At 38.1% G+C, this 19,917-nt stretch overlaps 1 protein-coding gene across 1 annotated transcript in view; it reads right to left on the bottom strand.

Annotated features, from left to right (window-relative positions):
* Positions 1-2,911: 2,911 nt before the first annotated feature.
* The window catches only part of LOC306854887 (ras association domain-containing protein 5-like), a 44,395-nt gene continuing 27,389 nt past the window's right edge, over positions 2,912-19,917 (bottom strand). Inside the window, exons 3-6 of the mRNA XM_079393185.1 lie at positions 6,538-6,648; positions 6,154-6,436; positions 5,946-6,061; positions 2,912-5,293 (exon numbers count right to left, since the gene is read on the bottom strand). Of these exons, the coding sequence (XP_079249311.1) occupies positions 5,141-5,293; positions 5,946-6,061; positions 6,154-6,436; positions 6,538-6,648 (663 nt within the window). The 3' untranslated portion in view covers positions 2,912-5,140. The remainder of the gene's footprint in view (positions 5,294-5,945; positions 6,062-6,153; positions 6,437-6,537; positions 6,649-19,917) is intronic.

The raw sequence follows: 19,917 nt of genomic DNA, 5'->3' as shown, positions 1-19,917 counted from the left end.
GGAGGTTCTATACATTAAATGAAATGGCATGACTGAAAACCATTTATTTTTGTTTATTTTTAGAATTATTTTTTCTTCACAATTTCAAACAATACTGTAGTGACTGGTATATGTAAAAACAAAATGATTATTGGAGTGTGTAATATTATTAATATTATTAAATACTATGTTGATAGATACTGTGAATTGACAACATTTTAAGTTGTAAAAATGCAAATGCAAATAAGTGCCAGAGTATAAAACCATTTAGATTTGCATTTCCAGTAACACAATTATACTGTAATTAAATTATTACATAACTACAAAAGATGCAAACTCACATACAGAGGCAAATAGTGATTATAAGAGCCAATATGCAAGATCTTTGTCCATTGTGTCCACTTTGCAGATTAAAAATGGCCTATATAGAGATAAAAAAAGAACAGTATGCAAATTAATGTAAAAAAGAAGACCAACTGTGACTCAGTATTCAAAAATGATGATGGCATCACTGAATACCAAACTTTTAATCAATGTAAGTTGATGAAAACAAAGATTTTTTATTGAAATTTTGAATTTAAAGTATGAAGTTACATAGATGGCACAACTAAAACAGCAATCTCCAAAACAATGGTACAAGATTTATTGCAAGATAAATGTGGAAAATATCAAAACACAACAATCCTAGTGTGATCCTAAGCTGTGCTGCATATCCTAAATTGCCCTGGCAAGTCTGGTGTTGTTGTCAAACTCTTTACAGCCCAGATATAGATCAACACAGGCAGAAGAGCACATGCAGGGGTGACAGGGGGGATATGGTGAGACATGTCAAGCTAAATTGGGTGTGCTTACAACAGGACCGCAGCCATAGTATGCTATTCTTAGAAGCAGTCTTAGGGGAAGCTGAAACCTGTCTATATTTGTGTCTTCAGATGACATATTGACATTGTTTTCAGGTTGACCTCTCAGTAGCAGACTGAATGGGTGTGAGCACTCGCACCTCATCAGGGCTCTTTAACATTATGATGGACACTCACAACTGCTATCTTTTTGTGGGGACTTAAAAATATTTTGTCCTTAAAATATTGCAGGACTTTTCAGAGTATGGGCATGCTGTTGAACCTGTAGGTCGATTTTATTTAAAGCGTGGGGCCAGTTCAAACTAAGTTTACAACTGAAAGTAGCATGTTTTTCTTGTAAACTACCATATGTACACAAATGTGCACAATGTACTATCTGACCCTTGGCCTTTCTTATTTGTTCTAGACACAACAGAGTAGTTGTGAAAACACATTGCTGTCCTTGTATTGATACACAGTACCATATAAATACATAGTTTAGCATGCACAGTATCTGACAGATTACAAGTTCTATAACTATGCTTCTCTGTATTACAAATAATCTCTGGACATCTTTTGCACCAGGTGCAAGATGTGAATGCATTTAAATGATTAGGGTACCCTCTGCTGGTTGTGTATGCCTTGTGCAATCTTGATGCTACACTAGAATTGATATAAAACTGGTCTATTTTCTATAGATTGATTGTTTGATTGATTGACTTTATTAATCCCAAAGGGAAATTAACGTCACAGCAAGCTCACCACACAATAAATAGAAAAAATACTGCACAATACTGTATTTCATACAGCCCCCCCCTTGTTTCAAGGATCACAGTACGCTCTACACCATGTACCAAATACAAAATACAATTTAAAATTCTACATCAGTCATCTAATATGACATTGATTATATAATCTAATGGCTGTTGGTAAAAATGACTTTTTATATTGTTCCGTATAACATCGGGGCTGAATTAATCTTGAGCTAAAAGTACTCACGCTTGAACTGTTTCATGAAGAGGATGACAATCTTGATTCATTATACTGGCCAATTTATCAGTCATTCTATCCTGTGCTATCACATCAATAGTGGGCAACACACAACCCACCACAGAACCTGCCTTTTTTATCATCTTATTGAGTTTGTTCATCCTTCTCCAACAATCCCCCTCCCCAGCAGGTGACAGCATGCAAGATCACAGATGATACCACAGAATCATAAAAGTTCTTCAACAGTACCTGACATGTACCAAAGGATCTCAGTCGCCTTAATAAATGAATGCGACTCTGACCCTTCTTATAAACCTGTAATGTATTGTCAGACCAATCAAGCTTGTTATTCAAATATACACCCAGGTGCTTATATGATGTGACAATCTCAATTTCTGACTCGTGTATAAATAAATACATTAGATAAAAACACAAGATAAAAAATACGCTAACGTATATCAGTCACATAATACAAGATAGCAAGTAAAAGTTTGTGATGCAGAATTGAATATTACCATAACATGATTTTTAAAGCTAAAAAGGGTGAAAATGTAATATCATGCACCTAAACTGGTTTTTAACTTTAATAAAATATACATTTTTGTAATAATTTAAGAATTTCTGTTTAAATTATTGTTTTAAAATTTCTAAAATTATATTTATTTTGCATTTCTAATAATTAAAACTACAAAATTATGAGTAACTCATGTTAGTTGCCTCATTTCAAATTATATATATATATATATATATATATATATATATATATATATTCCTTATTATTTCTAAACATTTATAGTTTAAACTTCAGAATTGTTAGTACATTGAATAAATAATTTATGCAGATTTTTTTTTCACTCATTTTCACTCAGAAATTGTTAATAAATTTCACAACTAATTACAAAAAAATCTAAACAATATCAAAACATAATATTTTTAGGTAGAAAGACTTGTAAAACATACTCCAATAATCCTTGTTTTAGTTACAAAAATATTATTTCTAAAATTACAATAATTGTTTTTATTTATAATTTAAACTACAGATTGGTTCAAAACCCCAGTAGGTTGCTTCAATTTATTTCAGTGTAAATAAAAGAGACTCATCACCATGAAAGGGTGACCTTTTATTTCATTCTTCAGTATATTTACAGCTTACTAGACATTTTAAACATTTGATACTCCAAAACAAAACAAAAAAAGGATTGCCCAATAGTACTGATTTGTCCACATATTCATGTTTACACACACTGAAACTAAACCAAAAATAAATTAAACAAACGCACACATGCACACACACACACACACACACACACACACACACACACACACTTTAACATTTTTAAACACTAGTCCCAAAAAGTCTCACATGGTCTTAAAGGCTCAGACGTTGAAAGCACCTGGCTACTGCCACTGAATATGTGTGAACTCTCTCAACGTTATAAGGAAGGACATCTAGAGCATATGTACAGTACACAGTCAAGATAAGCTACACGGAGACTAAAGGCACTGCCAGCAGGAACATGGCTGTCAGGCTCTTCAGGGAGAAGCATCCTGAGCAGACATTCAAAGCCCTGCCGCTTGCTTAGAGTAGAAGTGATACTTCCAGTCCAGCAGGATCTGTTCCCATGTAAGATCAAAATATGCAGGCCATCACATGGGCAGAGTGATCCAAATGGAAACGTATGACTTTAAAGTGCCTCTACAAACATACCAGTGCGAATTATAACTCAGACCTCTGCCATCACAAATCTGCTTGCTAAAGATGTCCTGTTTGGTTATCTGAGAGATTGAGACGTAAATGTGCTTTTAAGGGAGAAGAGAAATGAAATATCAGTGCCTAGAACATCAAATTCACAGTTCACAGTTATTCCCCACCAATATGGAAAACCGCTTCAGTGCTTTTGAATGCTCTTCACAAATAATAAATTCTCTCAGTGTCACAGACATATTCAATTCACATGCACCTCCAAAATTCAGCAGACGCGCAATAAAATATGCTTATTTTCAAAGCCAAAAAAAAAAAAACTAAGTTAAATCCATCTCATGTTCCCTGTACAGAATAATATTGACTACTGTACATACTGGCGGTCCACTCAGTGGTTTGTGTCGGTGTGCAAATCACAGACATCCTGACTCCACTTTATATTAGCGGAAAGATCTTTATAAAAGCTTTATTTTGTATTTACAATACAGGGAGCTTGTTCTGCTTTCCTTTGGTGTAATACAGATCAAGAAGCTTGTGTTTTGGATCCGCAGAGCTTTTCAGAGTGCTGATCTAGGAGATGCCCTCTAATCTAACATGACCTTGTGTATTACTGTATATGCTAAAAAGCCGAAGTGATTCAGAAAAGCTTACCAGATAACCACAGCCCACAATCCTCACATCCACTGATGCTCCCTGCACATTAAGCACTTGAGAGACTGAGGTGACCCGAACGGTCTTTTTCTATAGAGTAGCAGTCGACGTGGAACCAGAGGAGCTCAAAATGTCTGCGTCTGAACATACTCAGCAGATCTATTCAAACACTTTTTTATAGATATAGTGGCTAATGAGCTTCATCATAGAGATGTGCAGCCATTTTGATCATTTAAATAGAAAGAAAGAGATATTTTGAATCCGTGGGGTGAAATATTCAGAGTGAAGTATTATCAGTAATACAGTATGTTTATAGTTATATTAAGACAATCTCCAGAATAAACAGTATAATTCTTTTTTTTTTTAACAGTAGCATGTCACAATTGTTTATTAACTGTATAATTTGATATGTGGACAAGGTTACTATTTGTCCTCTGATATTTCGCAGGCATCATGTTTTCTATAACTTAAGTCTCCCCACCTCCTTTTCGGACAGGAAGTACTTTTTTTACTCTGCTCTTTCATATAGATATTCCCTGATAGAGGACATGCGGTAGACACAAGCAGAGAGACCAAAGGGAAAGTCATGCTTTAAGTAACACTTGCAGTAGCAGCAATAGCAGCAGCACGTAAAAAACAAAAACAGACAGGGTCAATGTAAAACAATGAGAAAAAATGAAATGAAACCCATTCATATCAAAAAGCATGACTGCCAGAAACATATTCCTGGGCTTTCAACAGTGTGCCATTTCTGGAGAGAAGGATTACTCTTGAAGTACTAATCTTTAGTCCAACCTCCTCTTCATCTAAGTCATGTCTCGATCACTTTGCCCGTCTTTGGGGGTTAAAGGTCACAGAAGCATGCTGAGAGCTTGTATAACGTCCTGAGTGGAGGTTTTGAGTTTGTCTGTTGGGCTACAGGTCCTCCAGGCTGGCCCAGTGTTGGCTCAGTGGGGTGAAGGAGATTCGTAGTCCTACATTAGCCCGGTTTGCTCTCGACTTGACCCAGAGCCTGTAGCAACTTCTTCCTGTAGGCAGCGTAACGCTGCTCCACCTGCCGCATACGTTCCTTCTCCTCTTTCTCCAGGATGATCAGGAAGTTCTGCAGCTCAGGGACTGAAAACGCATGCCACTGAAAAAAGACAGAACACCTTATTAGCAAATCTGTCTGAAATAGAACTGTCTATTAAACCTATGTTTTTGTTTGCATGTAAGATTAATTGCATGGCTTCTGTCAATGTGTTGATCAGAACATTACTTTTGTTTTGTTTCAGTTTCAGTGGAAACAAAGGATGAAAACATCATTTTTTTATTTGCATATAAATTCACAAATTAATTACATTATCATGAAAAATAATATTTAAAAAAATCACAGCAAGAATTTGCTTTTATTTTCATAATGATAAAGCAGGCTAAAAATTATGTACAAATATATTTTTTTCTGCTTTGTAGTTTCCTGTTTCTCAAACAGCAGAGTGTGGCACTAGAATAGCCAAGGTTAGGGTTTCGATTACCAGGAAAAGTAAAAACTGATCAAATGTAAATGTGTACCTTGAATGCATTATAAATTGTGTGATTAAATCTAAAATGAGTTTATATTCATAATGATAGAGCAGATGAAAAAAGTATAAACACATACACACACACGTCTGGTCAGCTATCCTTGTAGGGACTCTCCATAGCCGTAATGGTTTTTATACTGTTAAAACTGTATTTTCTGTGTGTGTGTGTGTACATATATATTACTAAAATATTACACTTTTAAACAGAATAGCAAAGCTCACCTCCACCTCGCCAGTCTCATTTTCTTTGAGTACAAAAGACAAGTTCTCTAGATCAGGACCTGCTAACAGCCTCAAGTTGAGAGGGCATTCTGATAACGGCACCTTCTGGAAAAGATCTGAAAATATAAGCAAACAATTCCTTAGTATTATACATGGCAATAGTACTATACAATACTAAAGTATATTTCATCTTCACTTGAACGCTTACCCTGGCTGTCTCGACGGGTCAGGCGGTAGAGGGCGAACTTGCGTGGGTTATCCTGTACCATGAACTTCTTCAGCAGGCCCTGGATGACCTCCCTGACCGTGGTGGTACTGCTGATGTGTAGCTGTTTAACGGCATCGCTGGGCAGGTAAAAGGATGTGCGGTTATCTGAACTATCAGAAGAGGAACATGGTCCTGGCGACTTCCCGTCCACAAAAAGTACAGTCACGGGCCTGCGCAACTTCAAGTGAACCTTTATGAAACCAGTGTATGTGCCATCTGAGCTCTGGAGGATAGCAAAGCAACTTCAGTCAGGTCATTTCTCACTGTAAAATTCTCAAATTACAACACTGAGTGCAAATGCTTTGTTGACAAATTAGTACTCACTAATTTCATTCCATTCTCCGTCACTTTGGAGTTGTAGTCATCTATTTTAGCTTTAATCTCTTCTTCTGTGAGGGATGTTGGCTTCTCTTCCTCTTCCTCTCTCGTGACATTCTAAAACCAAAATAAAAACAGTGAGCTCAAGGTTAGATGAGGCATCTTTATTTCAAACACAGTAGAAGCCTTGTACGGTATTAATGAGCTGTGGAAGAAAAAAGCCATTAACATCAACACTGCAGAAAAGCTGATGTTGACATTATAAGCATTTGCCATGAAGTAACTTGACAGTACAGATGAATTGATGTGAAGGTGCTGTATTAGTCGCATTGGTTGGACTCTCAACTAGCTGATTTTTTGGTGAACGTTGCTTTTTGGAGTTCATCTGAGGTATTTCCACTGTAGATTAAAAATTTTTGTATTGAGTGTAGAGAGAGCAGAACATCTCTCAGGGAGGAAGAGGGGACAGCTGATTGCTGCTGAGATTTCAAACACTTACGTTATCAAGATAACCAGTTATCTGCCTTTCACAAGAAGCTATTATGTGATGTATGGTGCTTATATAATGGAGAAACTGCCCTTTGCTGGATCCGTATTGATTGAAACATGGGAGGATGAGAGATCCTCCACAAGATGCTGAACTGAATGTAATGAATCTAATGACTCTATTACCTTTAACTTGCAATATTAAATGAGTTTTGTGGCTTTTAGTCCATGGCTGCTATCTATTCGCTAGTGTGCTGCTAAATATTGACAAAACCTTTAGAAGATTGTAAATTGAAAATGTACATTTATTTCCAGGAATATAATAAGTCAAATCTCAAAGGATGTGCTATTTATTCCCTCTTTTTTCATGAACTGAAAAAAAAATGAGTGGTCATGAGTAGCACGGTTATACAGTGGTGTGAAAAAGTCTTGGCCCCCTTCCTGATTTTTTATTTTTTTGCATGTTTGTCACACTTTAATGTTTCAGATCATCAAACTAATTTAAATATTAATTAAGTAAACACAACATGCAGTTTTTAAATGAAGGGTTTTTTATGAAGGGAAAACAAAATCCAAACCCACACGGCCCTGTGTGAAAAAGTGTTTGTTGAACTTTTTGGAAGGTGTGTGTCCCATTACATCTGGCGTAAAAGTAACACAGCATTTCATAAAAAGAACATCATACCAGCAGTAAAATATGGTGGTGGTAGTGTGATGGTCTGGGGCTGTTTTGCTGCTTCAGGACCTGGAAGACTTGCTGTGATAAATGGAACCATGAATTCAGCTGTCTACCAAAAAATCCTGAGGGACAATGTCCGATCATCTGTTCGTGACCTCAAGCTGAAGCGAACTTGGGTTCTGCAGCAGGACAATGATCCAAAACACACCAGCAAATCCACCTCTGAATGGCTGAAGAAAAACAAAATGAAGACTTTGGAGTGGCCTAGTCAAAGTCCTGACCTGAATCCTATTGAGATGCTGTGGCATGACCTTAAAAAAGGCGGTTCATGCCCGAAAACCCTCCAATGTGGCTGAATTACAACAATTCTGCCAAGATGAGTGGGCCAAAATTCCTCCACAGCGCTGTAACAGACTCATTGCAAGTTATGGCAAACGCTTGATTGCAGTTGTTGCTGCTAAGGGTGGCCCAACCAGTTATTAGGTTTAGGGGGCAAGCACTTTTTCACACAGGGCCATGTGGGTTTGGATTTTGTTTTCCATTCATAATAAAAAACTTTCTTCAAAAACTGCATGTTGTGTTTACTTGTGTTATCTTTGATTAATTTTTAAATTTGATCTGAAACATTAAAGTGTGACAAACATGCAAAAAAAAAAAAAAAAATCAGGAAGGGGGCCAACACTTTTTCACACAACTGTATTTGTAGCAATAGCCAACAATACATTGTATGGATCAAAATTATCGATTTTTATTTTATGGCTAAAATCATTAGGATATTAAGTAAAAAAATTTTTTTTTTTTGTAAATTTCCTACCATAAATATATCAAAACTTAATTTTTGATTAGTAATATACATCGCTAAGGACTTCGTTTGGACAACTTTAAAGGTGATTTTCTCAATATTTAGATTTTTTTGCACTCATATTCCAGATTTTCAAATAGTTGTATCTCAACCAAATATTGTTCTATCCTAACAAACCATGGAAAGCTTATTTATTCAGCTTTCACATAATGTAAAAAAAAAAATCTCAATTTCAAAAAATAGACCCTTATGACTGATTTTGTGGTCCAGGGTCACACATAAAAAATAAATTGCCATTATTTAAAATTGCAATATTATTTCACAATATTACTGCTTTTACTGTATTTTTGATCAAATAAAAACTATATTGTCCTCCAAATATTAAAAAATGAAAACTGATATGACAAAATCCTTGGTAGGGTCACACATTCACTCTAATGGGTAGAAATAGTGATGGGTATATATAATGGGAAGGAATGATGATGGGGCACGTGACACTAAATATGCCATCATTTCCAGTGACAGAAATAAACCGTTCTCTTGGAGGGGTTTTCTAGGTGGAGTGACATCCAGTTCAGTTGCTGAGCAAGCCTTAGCAACAAAGATATTTTTAGCTACTAGCTGCATCACCCGTAATACACGCAAAATGAGTTTCTCTCTTCTTTTCTGGGACGAAAGAATAAGAATGAAAAAACAAGATCATTTATTCATGGTGATCCCTGGGGCGCCAGCATGGCAGCTCTATGTCTCATTGAGCAGAAAGAGATAGACTCATACACACATGAACACACAAACATTAAGCCTGAGCGGAGAGGAAGAAGAATTTATCTGGACGCTTAGCAAACAAATTAACTTCTGCCTGGCCCACACACTACAACTCCCTGGCATGAACAAGCTCAATGGGTGGAAAGTTCAGAAATCTTCTCAAATGAGACAGCTTGTTATGAAAGACGGAACCTGCAGACAGGAAATGTGCAATACTGCTGCACTTGTGGTGTTGCGTCTTGTGGTATGTGGTGGCACGAAAGAGACACCTCACCGAATGAAGCAACGCAAAATACTCAGTGAGAGGGAAAACTGCTTTAAATGTCAGACTTAAATTTACACAGAAGCACTACGTGGGCAAAATAGCCAAAACAATTATATTTGTATTACACTTTATTACACTATTTATTTTTGATAATATATAACAAAGAATATTTAGATTTAGCAGATTTGTCCTTAATTTTAGCATTTGTTGCTAATTACAATCAAAATGATTAACGCAACAAGTAAAATACAGTCAAATCCACTTTAAATTAATGTAGGCATGTTTTTTCATATTTTTTTCCGCAAAATTAGCCAAAGAATAATGATGTTTAATTATCTTAAATGCATATGCTCAAATGTTAGAGTACATAATTAATACAATTTACGTTAATATTTATTAACACCTATTTTCAGTAAAATATGAAAAATGCCATTCAAGAATTTCAGTGGCCAGTGTTGACACAAATGAAACGTTTGTATGCAATGGATTCACTGAAATGAACAGTGTGTACGGAGTCATGGAAATGAAGCAAGTTTACCAACTCTGGCCCCATTGTACTACATATTCAGAGACCATTCTCATACTTATTTTTTGCAGAGATGAGGAGAGATTACAAATTTTGAAACAAACTTTCTTTAGGAAACGTAAAAGGCAAAGAGAAAGAACTACTGTGACATCCTATAATCAGTGTTCTGTGAAGAAAAGTGTTATCTCATGGTCTGTGCAATCGCTATACAGTGCAATATACAGTGGGGCAAGTAATTTTCATCGTAGGTACACCTCAACTGTGAGAGACAGAATATATAAAAAAAATAAAAATCCAGAAAATCACATTGTGATTTTTTTAATAATTAATTTCCATTTTATTGCATGAAATAAGTATTTGATACAATAGAAAAATCTAATAAAGGTTTCTGTACCAAATATTAAGTTGTTAACAATTACAGAGGTCAGACGTTTCCTGTAGTTCTTGACCAGGTTTGCACACACTGCAGCAGGGATTTTGGCCAACTCCTCCATACAGGTCTTCTCCAGATCTTTCAGGTTTTGGGGCTGTCGGAGCAACACGGAGTTTCAGCTCCCTCCATAGATTTTCTATTGGGTTCAGGTCCGGAGACTGGCTAGGCCACTCCAGGACCTTGAAATGCTTCTTACGGAGCCACTCCTTAGTTGCCCTTGCTGTGTGTTGTCATGCTGGAAGACCCAGCCACGACCTATCTTCAATGCTCTTACTGAGGGAAGGAGGTTGTTGCCCAAAATCTCACGATACATGGCCCCATCCATCCTCCCCTCAATACGGTGCAGTCGTCCTGTCCCCTTTGCAGAAAAGCACCCCCAAAGCATGATGTTTCCAGCCCCATGCTTCACGGTTGGGATGGTGTTCTTGGGATTGTACTCATCCTTCTTTTTCTTCCAAACACGGCGAGTGGAGTTTATACCAAAAAGTCCTATTTTGGTCTCATCTGACCACATGACCTTCTCCCATGCCTCCTCTGGATCATCCAGATGGTCTTTGGTAAACTTCAGACGGGCCTGGACATGTGCTGGCTTGAACAGGGGGACCTTGTGCGTGCTGCAGGATTTTAATCCATGATGGTGTAGTGTGTTACTAATGGTAACCGTTGAGACTGTGGTCCCAGCTCTCTTCAGGTCATTGACTCGGTCCTCCCGTGTAGTTCTAGGCTGATCCCTCACCTTTCTCATGATCATTGATACTCCACGAGGCGAGCTCTTGCATGGAACCCCAGTCCGAGAGAGATTGACAGTCATCTTGAATTTCTTCCATTTTCTAATAATTGCGCCAACAGTTGTTGCCTTCTCACCAAGCTGTTTGCCTACTGTCCTGTAGCCCATCCCAGCCTTGTGCAGGTCTACAATTTTGTCCTTAGACAGCTCTTTGGTCTTGCCCATAGTGGAGAGGTTGGAGTCTGATTGATTGAGTGTGTGAACAGGTGTCTTTTATACAGGTAACGAGTTCAAACAGGTGCAATTAATACAGCTAATGAGTGGAGGATAGGAGGGCTTCTTAAAAACAAACTAACAGGTCTGTGAGAGCCATAATTCTTGCTGGTTGGTAGGTGATTAAATACTTATTTCACGCAATAAAATGGAAATTAATTATTAAAAAAATCATACAATGTGATTTTCTGGATTTTTTTAAATATTCTGTTTCTCACAGTTGAGGTGTACCTACGATGAAACTTACAGATCTCTCCATTCTTTGTAAGTGGGAAAACTTGAAAAATCGGCAGTGTATCAAATACTTATTTGCCCCACTGTACGTCATATTCACTTCTTCTAATTTTCTGTTTTGTATTGTGCGGTGTAGACCAGAGACAACAATCAATTGTGTGAGATTATCCAAAAACACATGTCATAGTTCAACCACAGAAGGAAAAAAATAGTAAGAAATTATACTGTGCATAAAGAAAATTAAGCCTGCATTGTGCCATTAATTTAATGCAAAAGTGTGTAATTTCTGTGCCTCTAGTGGCACCAAACAGTACTTCAAAAATAATGACAGTTTTCAACGCGGTTTTCTTTAACACTTCCAGTCCCTCCATCTACCATTGGTCAATGGACAGCACTTTGGTCCATTCTAATGGCTTTGAAAGTGCTTTATAAATAAAAGTTGAGTTGAGTTGAGTTGAGTTGAATAAACCAGATTTACACATCCACTAGTTGAAAACTAATCCTCTGCCATTCCACAATCAATCTACAGATCTGATATTCTTCATTAACACTGACAAGTAAAGACACAATGTATATTTTTGTGACATCCTCATTCTTCATTTTTCTCCCACTAACTTGAATCCCTCGGTGCAAACAACCAAAATCTCTCAGGAATTCCTGTATTTGTGACCAGAGGACTGTGAGCTGCTAAATATATCTTTCTCCCTCCCTTCCTCACATCCAAAGCAGAGAAAGTGGCCTTTTGGAACAATGGGGCAAAACAATGGAGACCAGTTTAAGTGTTCACTCTGCTCCTGATGGTCTCTTTCTGAAATATTGTGTGTGTTTGACTGCACATGCATTTACAAGACATCCAAGTGGTGTCATCATACGCCATCGTCACATTTTCAGTGTGAGCTCTGATCTTTTCTTAAAACACAGTGAGGGAAGAATCCTGATTGTCTGTGGGAGAATTCATGGATTTTTGCTGGAGAAAGTGTGTAAGAGCGCATGTGAAAGTGAGTGTGGGAGTTGTAATTGGAATAAAGGGCATCATAAGTGTGTGTGATTGTAAGTGGGTGGGTAATGTGTGGGATCTCTCCTGTCTATTCACTGAGGCTCACAGTATCTGCTGTCATTTCAGAGAGCTGACCCACATCTGAGCTACACGTGCAAAACAAACCTTATCACTAAAGGTAAAATGCAAACCCTGATCAGTTAGCTTGAAAAAACACTCCATTGCAGGTTTCATGCATCAACAGAAATCTGCAGACACATGATTTATTTTCAGGTTTGAGACAGAAATCACCTTATAGCGAGAAGCTGTGAATTGCACCTTTCAGATTTTAGCAGTGACTGAGCAGAAGCGACATCAAACGCGACCCGGATATCCTGTGAATGCACAAGAAAACGTTGTCTGGCAACATATTTTTTATATATATATGGTCTTTGTTGTGAACCACAAATGTCTTGCAGAACAATTAAGCCTGCTTTGAAAACAGATAAAACCTACCTAACCTGTATGAACTGAACAATATATTTTCCTCTGCTGAAGAATGACTGTTATTGTTAAATGCTCCAGGCCGTTCTTTAAATCAAAATGAGAGTTAAACAAACAGAGGTAAGAAAGTCATAGAAGGCCCAAGTGGAGGGTGTTAACCATGTACATAACAAAGGTGCCTTGGGGCATGACCTGTGCAAATATCAATTTACAGAGCCTACATGACACGAAAGAAAAGGGCACGGCTGTAAATGCTATCGGAGTGTCATCTCAAAGTCATCACTGCATGTCAGGCAGGTGTCCTTAGCACATGGCTACTCAGACTGATTAAACACAATGCCCTTAGTGTTAGTTTCAGGCAACATGCAAGTCAACTACGTCTGCACCTGCTGAATGGCCTCAAACCAATAATCTAATCTGGATTGGCACTGCACGTTCTGCTTATCAGCGTGAGAACTGTACAAACAAAAATACAGGAAGTGAGAGTTGCAAGTGTTAGCCGACATCGATTCTAGGGAAGCCTGATGTTCAGAGGAAGTCTTTTTTACAATGTAAGGGACTGCTAATGCATTGATAATGTAGTTTAATGCTAAATAAGCCATGGCTAGTCAGAGACAGACAAGCAAACAGGAGTCTATTTATAGAAAGAGAAAGGCTTCTCCTGCACATGGCTGCATGCATGATTTTTAACAGCTCATGTGTGTGTTTTATGTGTGTTTTCATATATGCTGTATTAAATGCAATATAAAACATAAAAATTACAAATACTTATATGTATACATGAATACATACACACGCACGCACGCACACACACACACAATATATGTATATATATATATATATACACGTGTTTGTGTGTGTTTGTGTGTGCATCCGTATTTTTTATTTTTTTAGATTTATATGTATGAATATGTGTACATATAATAATAATAATAATATTTTGAGTAATCAAATTGAGTATTCTGGTTTTAAAATGTACCTTCATATTTGTATATTAAAAAAAGCATATTGTGTGTGTGTGTGTGTGTGTGTGTGCATGTTTATGTGGTTTATGAGGACACAAATTTGTATAATGACATGGGTATGACAGAGGTATTACAATATGAAGGTGGTTTATGAAGACACTGCCTATGTCCCCGTAATTCAAAAGGCTTTAAAAACATACTAAATGGTGTTTTTTTGAAAATCTAAAAATGCACAAAGTCTCCTGTGAGGGCTAAGTTTAGGTGTAGGGTTGGAGTAGGGCAATAGCACACACAGTTTGTTCAGTATAAAAACCATTACGCCTATGGAGAGTCCTCATAAACCACAAAAACCAACATGTATGTGTGTGTGTGTATATACATATATATGTATAAACATACACATACACATACATACACACATACATATACATACAATATATGTATATGTAAATATTAAAATTATTTGGAGTAATCCATGTACATTTCTTTGTGACTATGTAAGTAATCAAAATGCACATCCCTAGTCCTTGGTGTCAATAAGTGAGACTGCATTTCTCAGCATGCTTTCAAAGATTGAAATGCTTTTAATTGATCTTTCTTATGTGTCTCTCCCTGCTGTTTCTGCCGCAGTGTAGGAATTATGTCTTACGATCTGCTCCCTCCCACACATTGCATATGTGTACTCATTCTCTCCCTCTCTCTCTCTCTCATTACTGGGTCAAGTGTGCAGTAGGAGATTCTCCCCTCCCTCTCTGCAGCCCTGCACAAATGCAAAGCCCATCATCTGAATGCCTGAATAAACAGCGTAGATCATCAGAGTCCACGACACCAGAAAACACAAGCCATACACTATCAATCCATTCAAATGCCTTTGATAATGAAGATCTTAATTATCTGTGCATTGTGCTTGGGTCTGTTTTGTTTTTATGAACCATTACCTCATGGCATCCCTATAGCAGACTGATAAATATGATTGAATTTGAACAGCCATTCAATTAAACAGCTATTATAATGTTCAGAAATGAGAAAACTCGACTCATTCTGCTATAGCTTACCAACTAGGCAGCCATTTGCTGAAATGACACTACAGCTGCAACATCTACCAGATTTGAGTCTCTCTTCAGTCATACAAAAGTTTATGACATGGCGTATAACTTTCAGTACTCATGGAGTGCAAAACCTTGAGCAAACGGCCTCATGTTTGCATGACTTTCCCTATTCAAATGTTAAAATATCCCTGGCTGCCCTTGAAGAGGAAGCTATTTATTGTTTGTTCCTGCTAGTAGCTGTCATTTGACAGGTTAAAAGAATTCAAGACTTGTGTAATGGATGTTTTCCTTGAATGTGTTGTCTTTAATAAGTTCCTGGAATAATTATCGAACACAGAAGCAGCAGCATTTATCAAGGCACTATTACTCATTGCTCTTGGTATAAAAGCTTTCAGTCTACTGCGTTTAACCCGGCGAGGAAAATAGGAAGTGTATTATTGATCCATGAAGCAATTTTAATCCCATAATTTACAAGAAGAATGTGCACACTAAAGTGATAACAAAAGCTAATCTCCCATTTATCCATCCCTGGGGTTCTTCTAAGAGGACTTCCAGAGACGCTAAGAAGAATTAGGACAAGCTAACTTCACCTTGTTGTGTGCTGCCTATTCAAACTGCACTTATTTTTGTTTTGTAGAGCAAAACACAATGTAAAAGTGGTTTTATAATCTAAATAGCGAACAATAGAGGTCTTATCTGAATCCAATATATAAATCAAATGGCTGTCACTTAATAGCTGAAATTACTGTACAAGTAGCGCCTTGCACCTAGCAACACAATACACAAACAATCTTTCATAACCCTGCACCAACCCAACACCGGGTTAGACCAGGATAAACTTTTATGCTGTTTTAGATTGGTTTAAACTGGTTTGGTGATGGTCTAGAGCAAAATAAATGTCTCAATAAATTGATTTTGAGCAAAATAAGTAAATAAAAGCTTTGCAGTTTAAGCAAAACATGATAGGGACATCAGTACAACACCAGCATACAAAACACTACTTAGACTACCATTTAAAAAGTTTTGGGTCAGTAAGATAAAAAAAAAAAAAAAAAAAAAAAAACATACCTTTATACATCATGCATTAAATTGATCAAAAATTACATTAAAGACATTTATAATGTTGCAAAAGATATTTTTCATATTTCATACATTTCCAAAAAAATATTAAGTAGCACAGCAGTCTTAAAAATTATACTAATAAGATATGTTTCTTTAGCAGCAGATCAACATGCTGGAATGATTTGTGAAGAATCATGTGACACTGAAGACTGGAGTAATAATGCTGAAAATTCAGCTTTGTAACCACAGTTATATATTTCGGAATATATTAAAGTAAAAGATAACTCCAACTCCAAACTTTTTAATAATAGTGCCTGCATTATGATAACAGACTGACAACCACATAAAAACACAATACATTAAACTGTGCCCACTGAATGCCCTCAAACTGGCAGCTCACATAGTGTCCAGACAGAGATGCGAACAGGATGAATAATTCACATCCTGAGAAGCTCTTTCCAAGCCTGATACCGCAGAAAGTGATGCAAGGCTGGTCAGCTTAGGTATGGGAGTGAAGTCTGAAGTCTTTAAGGACATGAAATATTAATTCCACTTCTGTGGTGTTCATTTGCTAGATACGTAATGAGACCCAATCAACCTTATGATTGACTTTTTGGTCACTTTAGCTCAATTGAAGTCTAAGATCGAGAGAGGCCTACAGTAACAGGAAGTCAGTGTAAAAGCTATGGGGTCTTGTAAAATAACACGTTCTTTGATTCAGGGAAGGACAGGCCCTTCTGGCACAATCAGCAGCCATTTCCTTCCCTTCACAGCATTAGAGAGCTCTGAGGGTGTGAGTGTGCACTCTCTGTACACTGCCATGTTTAAAGAGTCTATAATGAATGTCAAGCTATGCAGCTAATGCATGCATTAATGCTTTCGGGGGATGGTATTAACGCTAATACATGAAACTTACAGTAAAAGAAACTCATATAACATAAGTGCATTCAATACTTCAGCTCTATTGTGAAACACTTACTAAATTAGTGTGGAAAAAAGACTTGTACACTTCTTAATCTTTCATAAGAACATCTTTAAGCTCTTATCATTGTAAGTTTAAGTGACCTAACACAAAAGTGCAATCTCCACCTACTAACCCGCTTTCGACAGTCACTCTAACAGAGGCTTTAATTAAAAGCGACTTACAGGGCATTCAAGGTATACATTTTTTATCTGCCCATGCATTCCTTGGGAATCATACCCACAACCTTGATGTTGCTAGTGCTATGCTCTACAAGAATTTGGGGCCTTCATTTTACCTGCTCGTTTGAAAAAAGGTAAACATACTGTCTAAATTGTGACTTCAAAGTAGGCTAATATTTCAGTTAGTGTGTCAAAATGGCTGCAATAAAAATCATATTAACTGACAGCAAAGAAAACAATGGATAAGCTTCTTTCTTATCCAATCATTAGTCCTTGAGAGACTCTTCATTTAAATCAAAAGTGTTTCCAGTCGCTCTAAACAGTGGTTTCCACTGACAGTGTTTCCATAAACATACACTTACACAAAAAAAGGTACAAAAGCTGTCACTGGGCCAACATTCTTTAAAAGGTACACCTTTGTACCTTCTTTACTCCTAACGGCTAGACATTGGTACCTTGAAGATACTTATTAGAGTCTAAAATGCCTACCTCAATGGTACATTTTTAGTACCTCTTGAAAGTGTATCGCCCCAGTGACAGCTTTTGTGTGAGTGTAGAAAAATCTACAGCCTGTCTCATCTAACTTTAACAACCTCAACAGGGTTGAACAAAGTGCAAAACAGACAGGGTATGTTGTCATTCAAAACATATCAGGTCATAAACCTGTTTCGAATGCAGCAGTTCAACATAAAAAAAAAAAAAAAAAAACGCACTTCTGTATACAAACTTCCGCACACATCTTCTAATTTTTTGTATCAGCTGCGAATATATACGCTCAATCTTCACAATCCCATCCGTCTCGTGTTCATACACTACCTTAGCTACTTGCTTAGCCTGTGGCTGCTGAAAGAAGGAGGTCTTGGCGGTGAAGAAGGTGAAGTCATCGCTCTCCTCATCCTGGCTGCAGTACCCACTGCTCATGCTATTGCTACCGGTCATTTGCGAGGACGGATCCAGTTTGAGGGTCTCCCTATGCGGGTCTTCGGGGGACCAAATGCACCATTCCAGGCTCCAGGGTTGGGAAGGGGAGAATGGGCTGGGAGCGGGGGACCACAGGTTCAGGTGAAGGGCCAGAGCGCCACGTGCCGCCAGAAACAAGCGCCGAAACTTGCAGGATGACGCTCAGCGAGCGTTGTGGCAGGTATCTGATGCTCAGTTCCTGTTTCCACAGGTCACAAACAGGCAGCTGTACAGAAGCAGCTTCTCCCGCTCTATTCAGCCGAAAGCGTGGAGCTTTAAACACACGACCGCTTGAGATGAGAAAATGAGCCGAGTGTGGAGGGAAGCATGTCAAGCAATACAAATTGCTTGTATTGGCATCCACCAACTGGCATACAGTCACACAGTCTTGCAGTAAAAAGCGCTGAAGGTGTGAGAATGTTGCATGGACATTGTGTTGAATATCCCTTCAGCCGGCTGCGATGAATGCAGAAGTCTCCAGTCCACAGTGAGGCTGCGATGGCTGCTTGAAAGACGCTAGAAAATCAACCTGCCTCACAGTGACTGAGTGAGCAGAGAACTGACGTACTGCACCTCCCTCCCTTCCTTCGTCTCTCACACCAGCGCATACGCTCTCTCTCTTTCTCACTCGCTCGCTCTACCATCTGTGGTTATGTCTGTTATCTGCCTACAAGCTTACACAAACACCCTCCTTCTTCCCCCTCCCTCCTCCACTATCGCTCTTCCTGCATGCAACTGCTCTTTGCTCAACTCAAGAGACTTCCCACTGTAGAGAAAGAGAGAGAGAGAAAGACGGAAAGAAATCGAAAAAGATAATAAACCGGAAGTGCGAGAGAAGGAGAGAGAGGAAGAAAGAGAGAGCTCTCTGCATGTGGTCATTTGGAGGCTATTTTACATAGTACCTGATATGCAAAATGCCCCTGATGGCAGGCAGCGTGAATCTAGAGTATTGTTAAATGGCACTGTGACATTTTTAAGTCGTGACGTATTGTCAAGTATGGTTACCCATACTCGAAATTGGTGCTCTGCGTTTAACCCATCCAAGTGCACACACACAGCAGTGAGTAGTGAACAAATGCACACACACACACACACACACCGTGAACACACACCCGGAGCAGTGGGCAGCCATGCTGCAGCGCCCGGGGAGCAGTTGGGGGTTCGGTGCCTTGCTCAAGGGCACCTCAGTCGTGGTATTGAGGGTGGAGAGAGCGCTGGATATTCCCTCCCCCCACCTACAATTCCTGCCAGCCGGGGGCTCGAACTCGCAACCTTTCGATTACGAGTCCGACTCTCTAACCATTAGGCCACGACTTCCCCTAATTAATACAGGCAGGACTGCAAAAGGAATTTACATTTCTTTCAATCTACAAAAAAGTAAGGGACAGCTTATAATGAGCTGGTCATATCATAAAATAAAGGTGACTGGAGTGGTCTTGTATCATCTTGAAGAGGTTTATTTTGTGATAACTGACTGTCCATAAATTAATTATTCTATGATGTGAGGAAAAAAGAGACTGTGGAGTAATACATGAAC

This window comes from Barbus barbus (assembly GCF_936440315.1).
Source record: "Barbus barbus genome assembly, chromosome: 35".
Taxonomy (NCBI): domain Eukaryota; kingdom Metazoa; phylum Chordata; class Actinopteri; order Cypriniformes; family Cyprinidae; genus Barbus; species Barbus barbus.
Note: the sequence above shows the minus strand (reverse complement) of the source record. Positions and strands in the feature narration are given on the sequence as shown.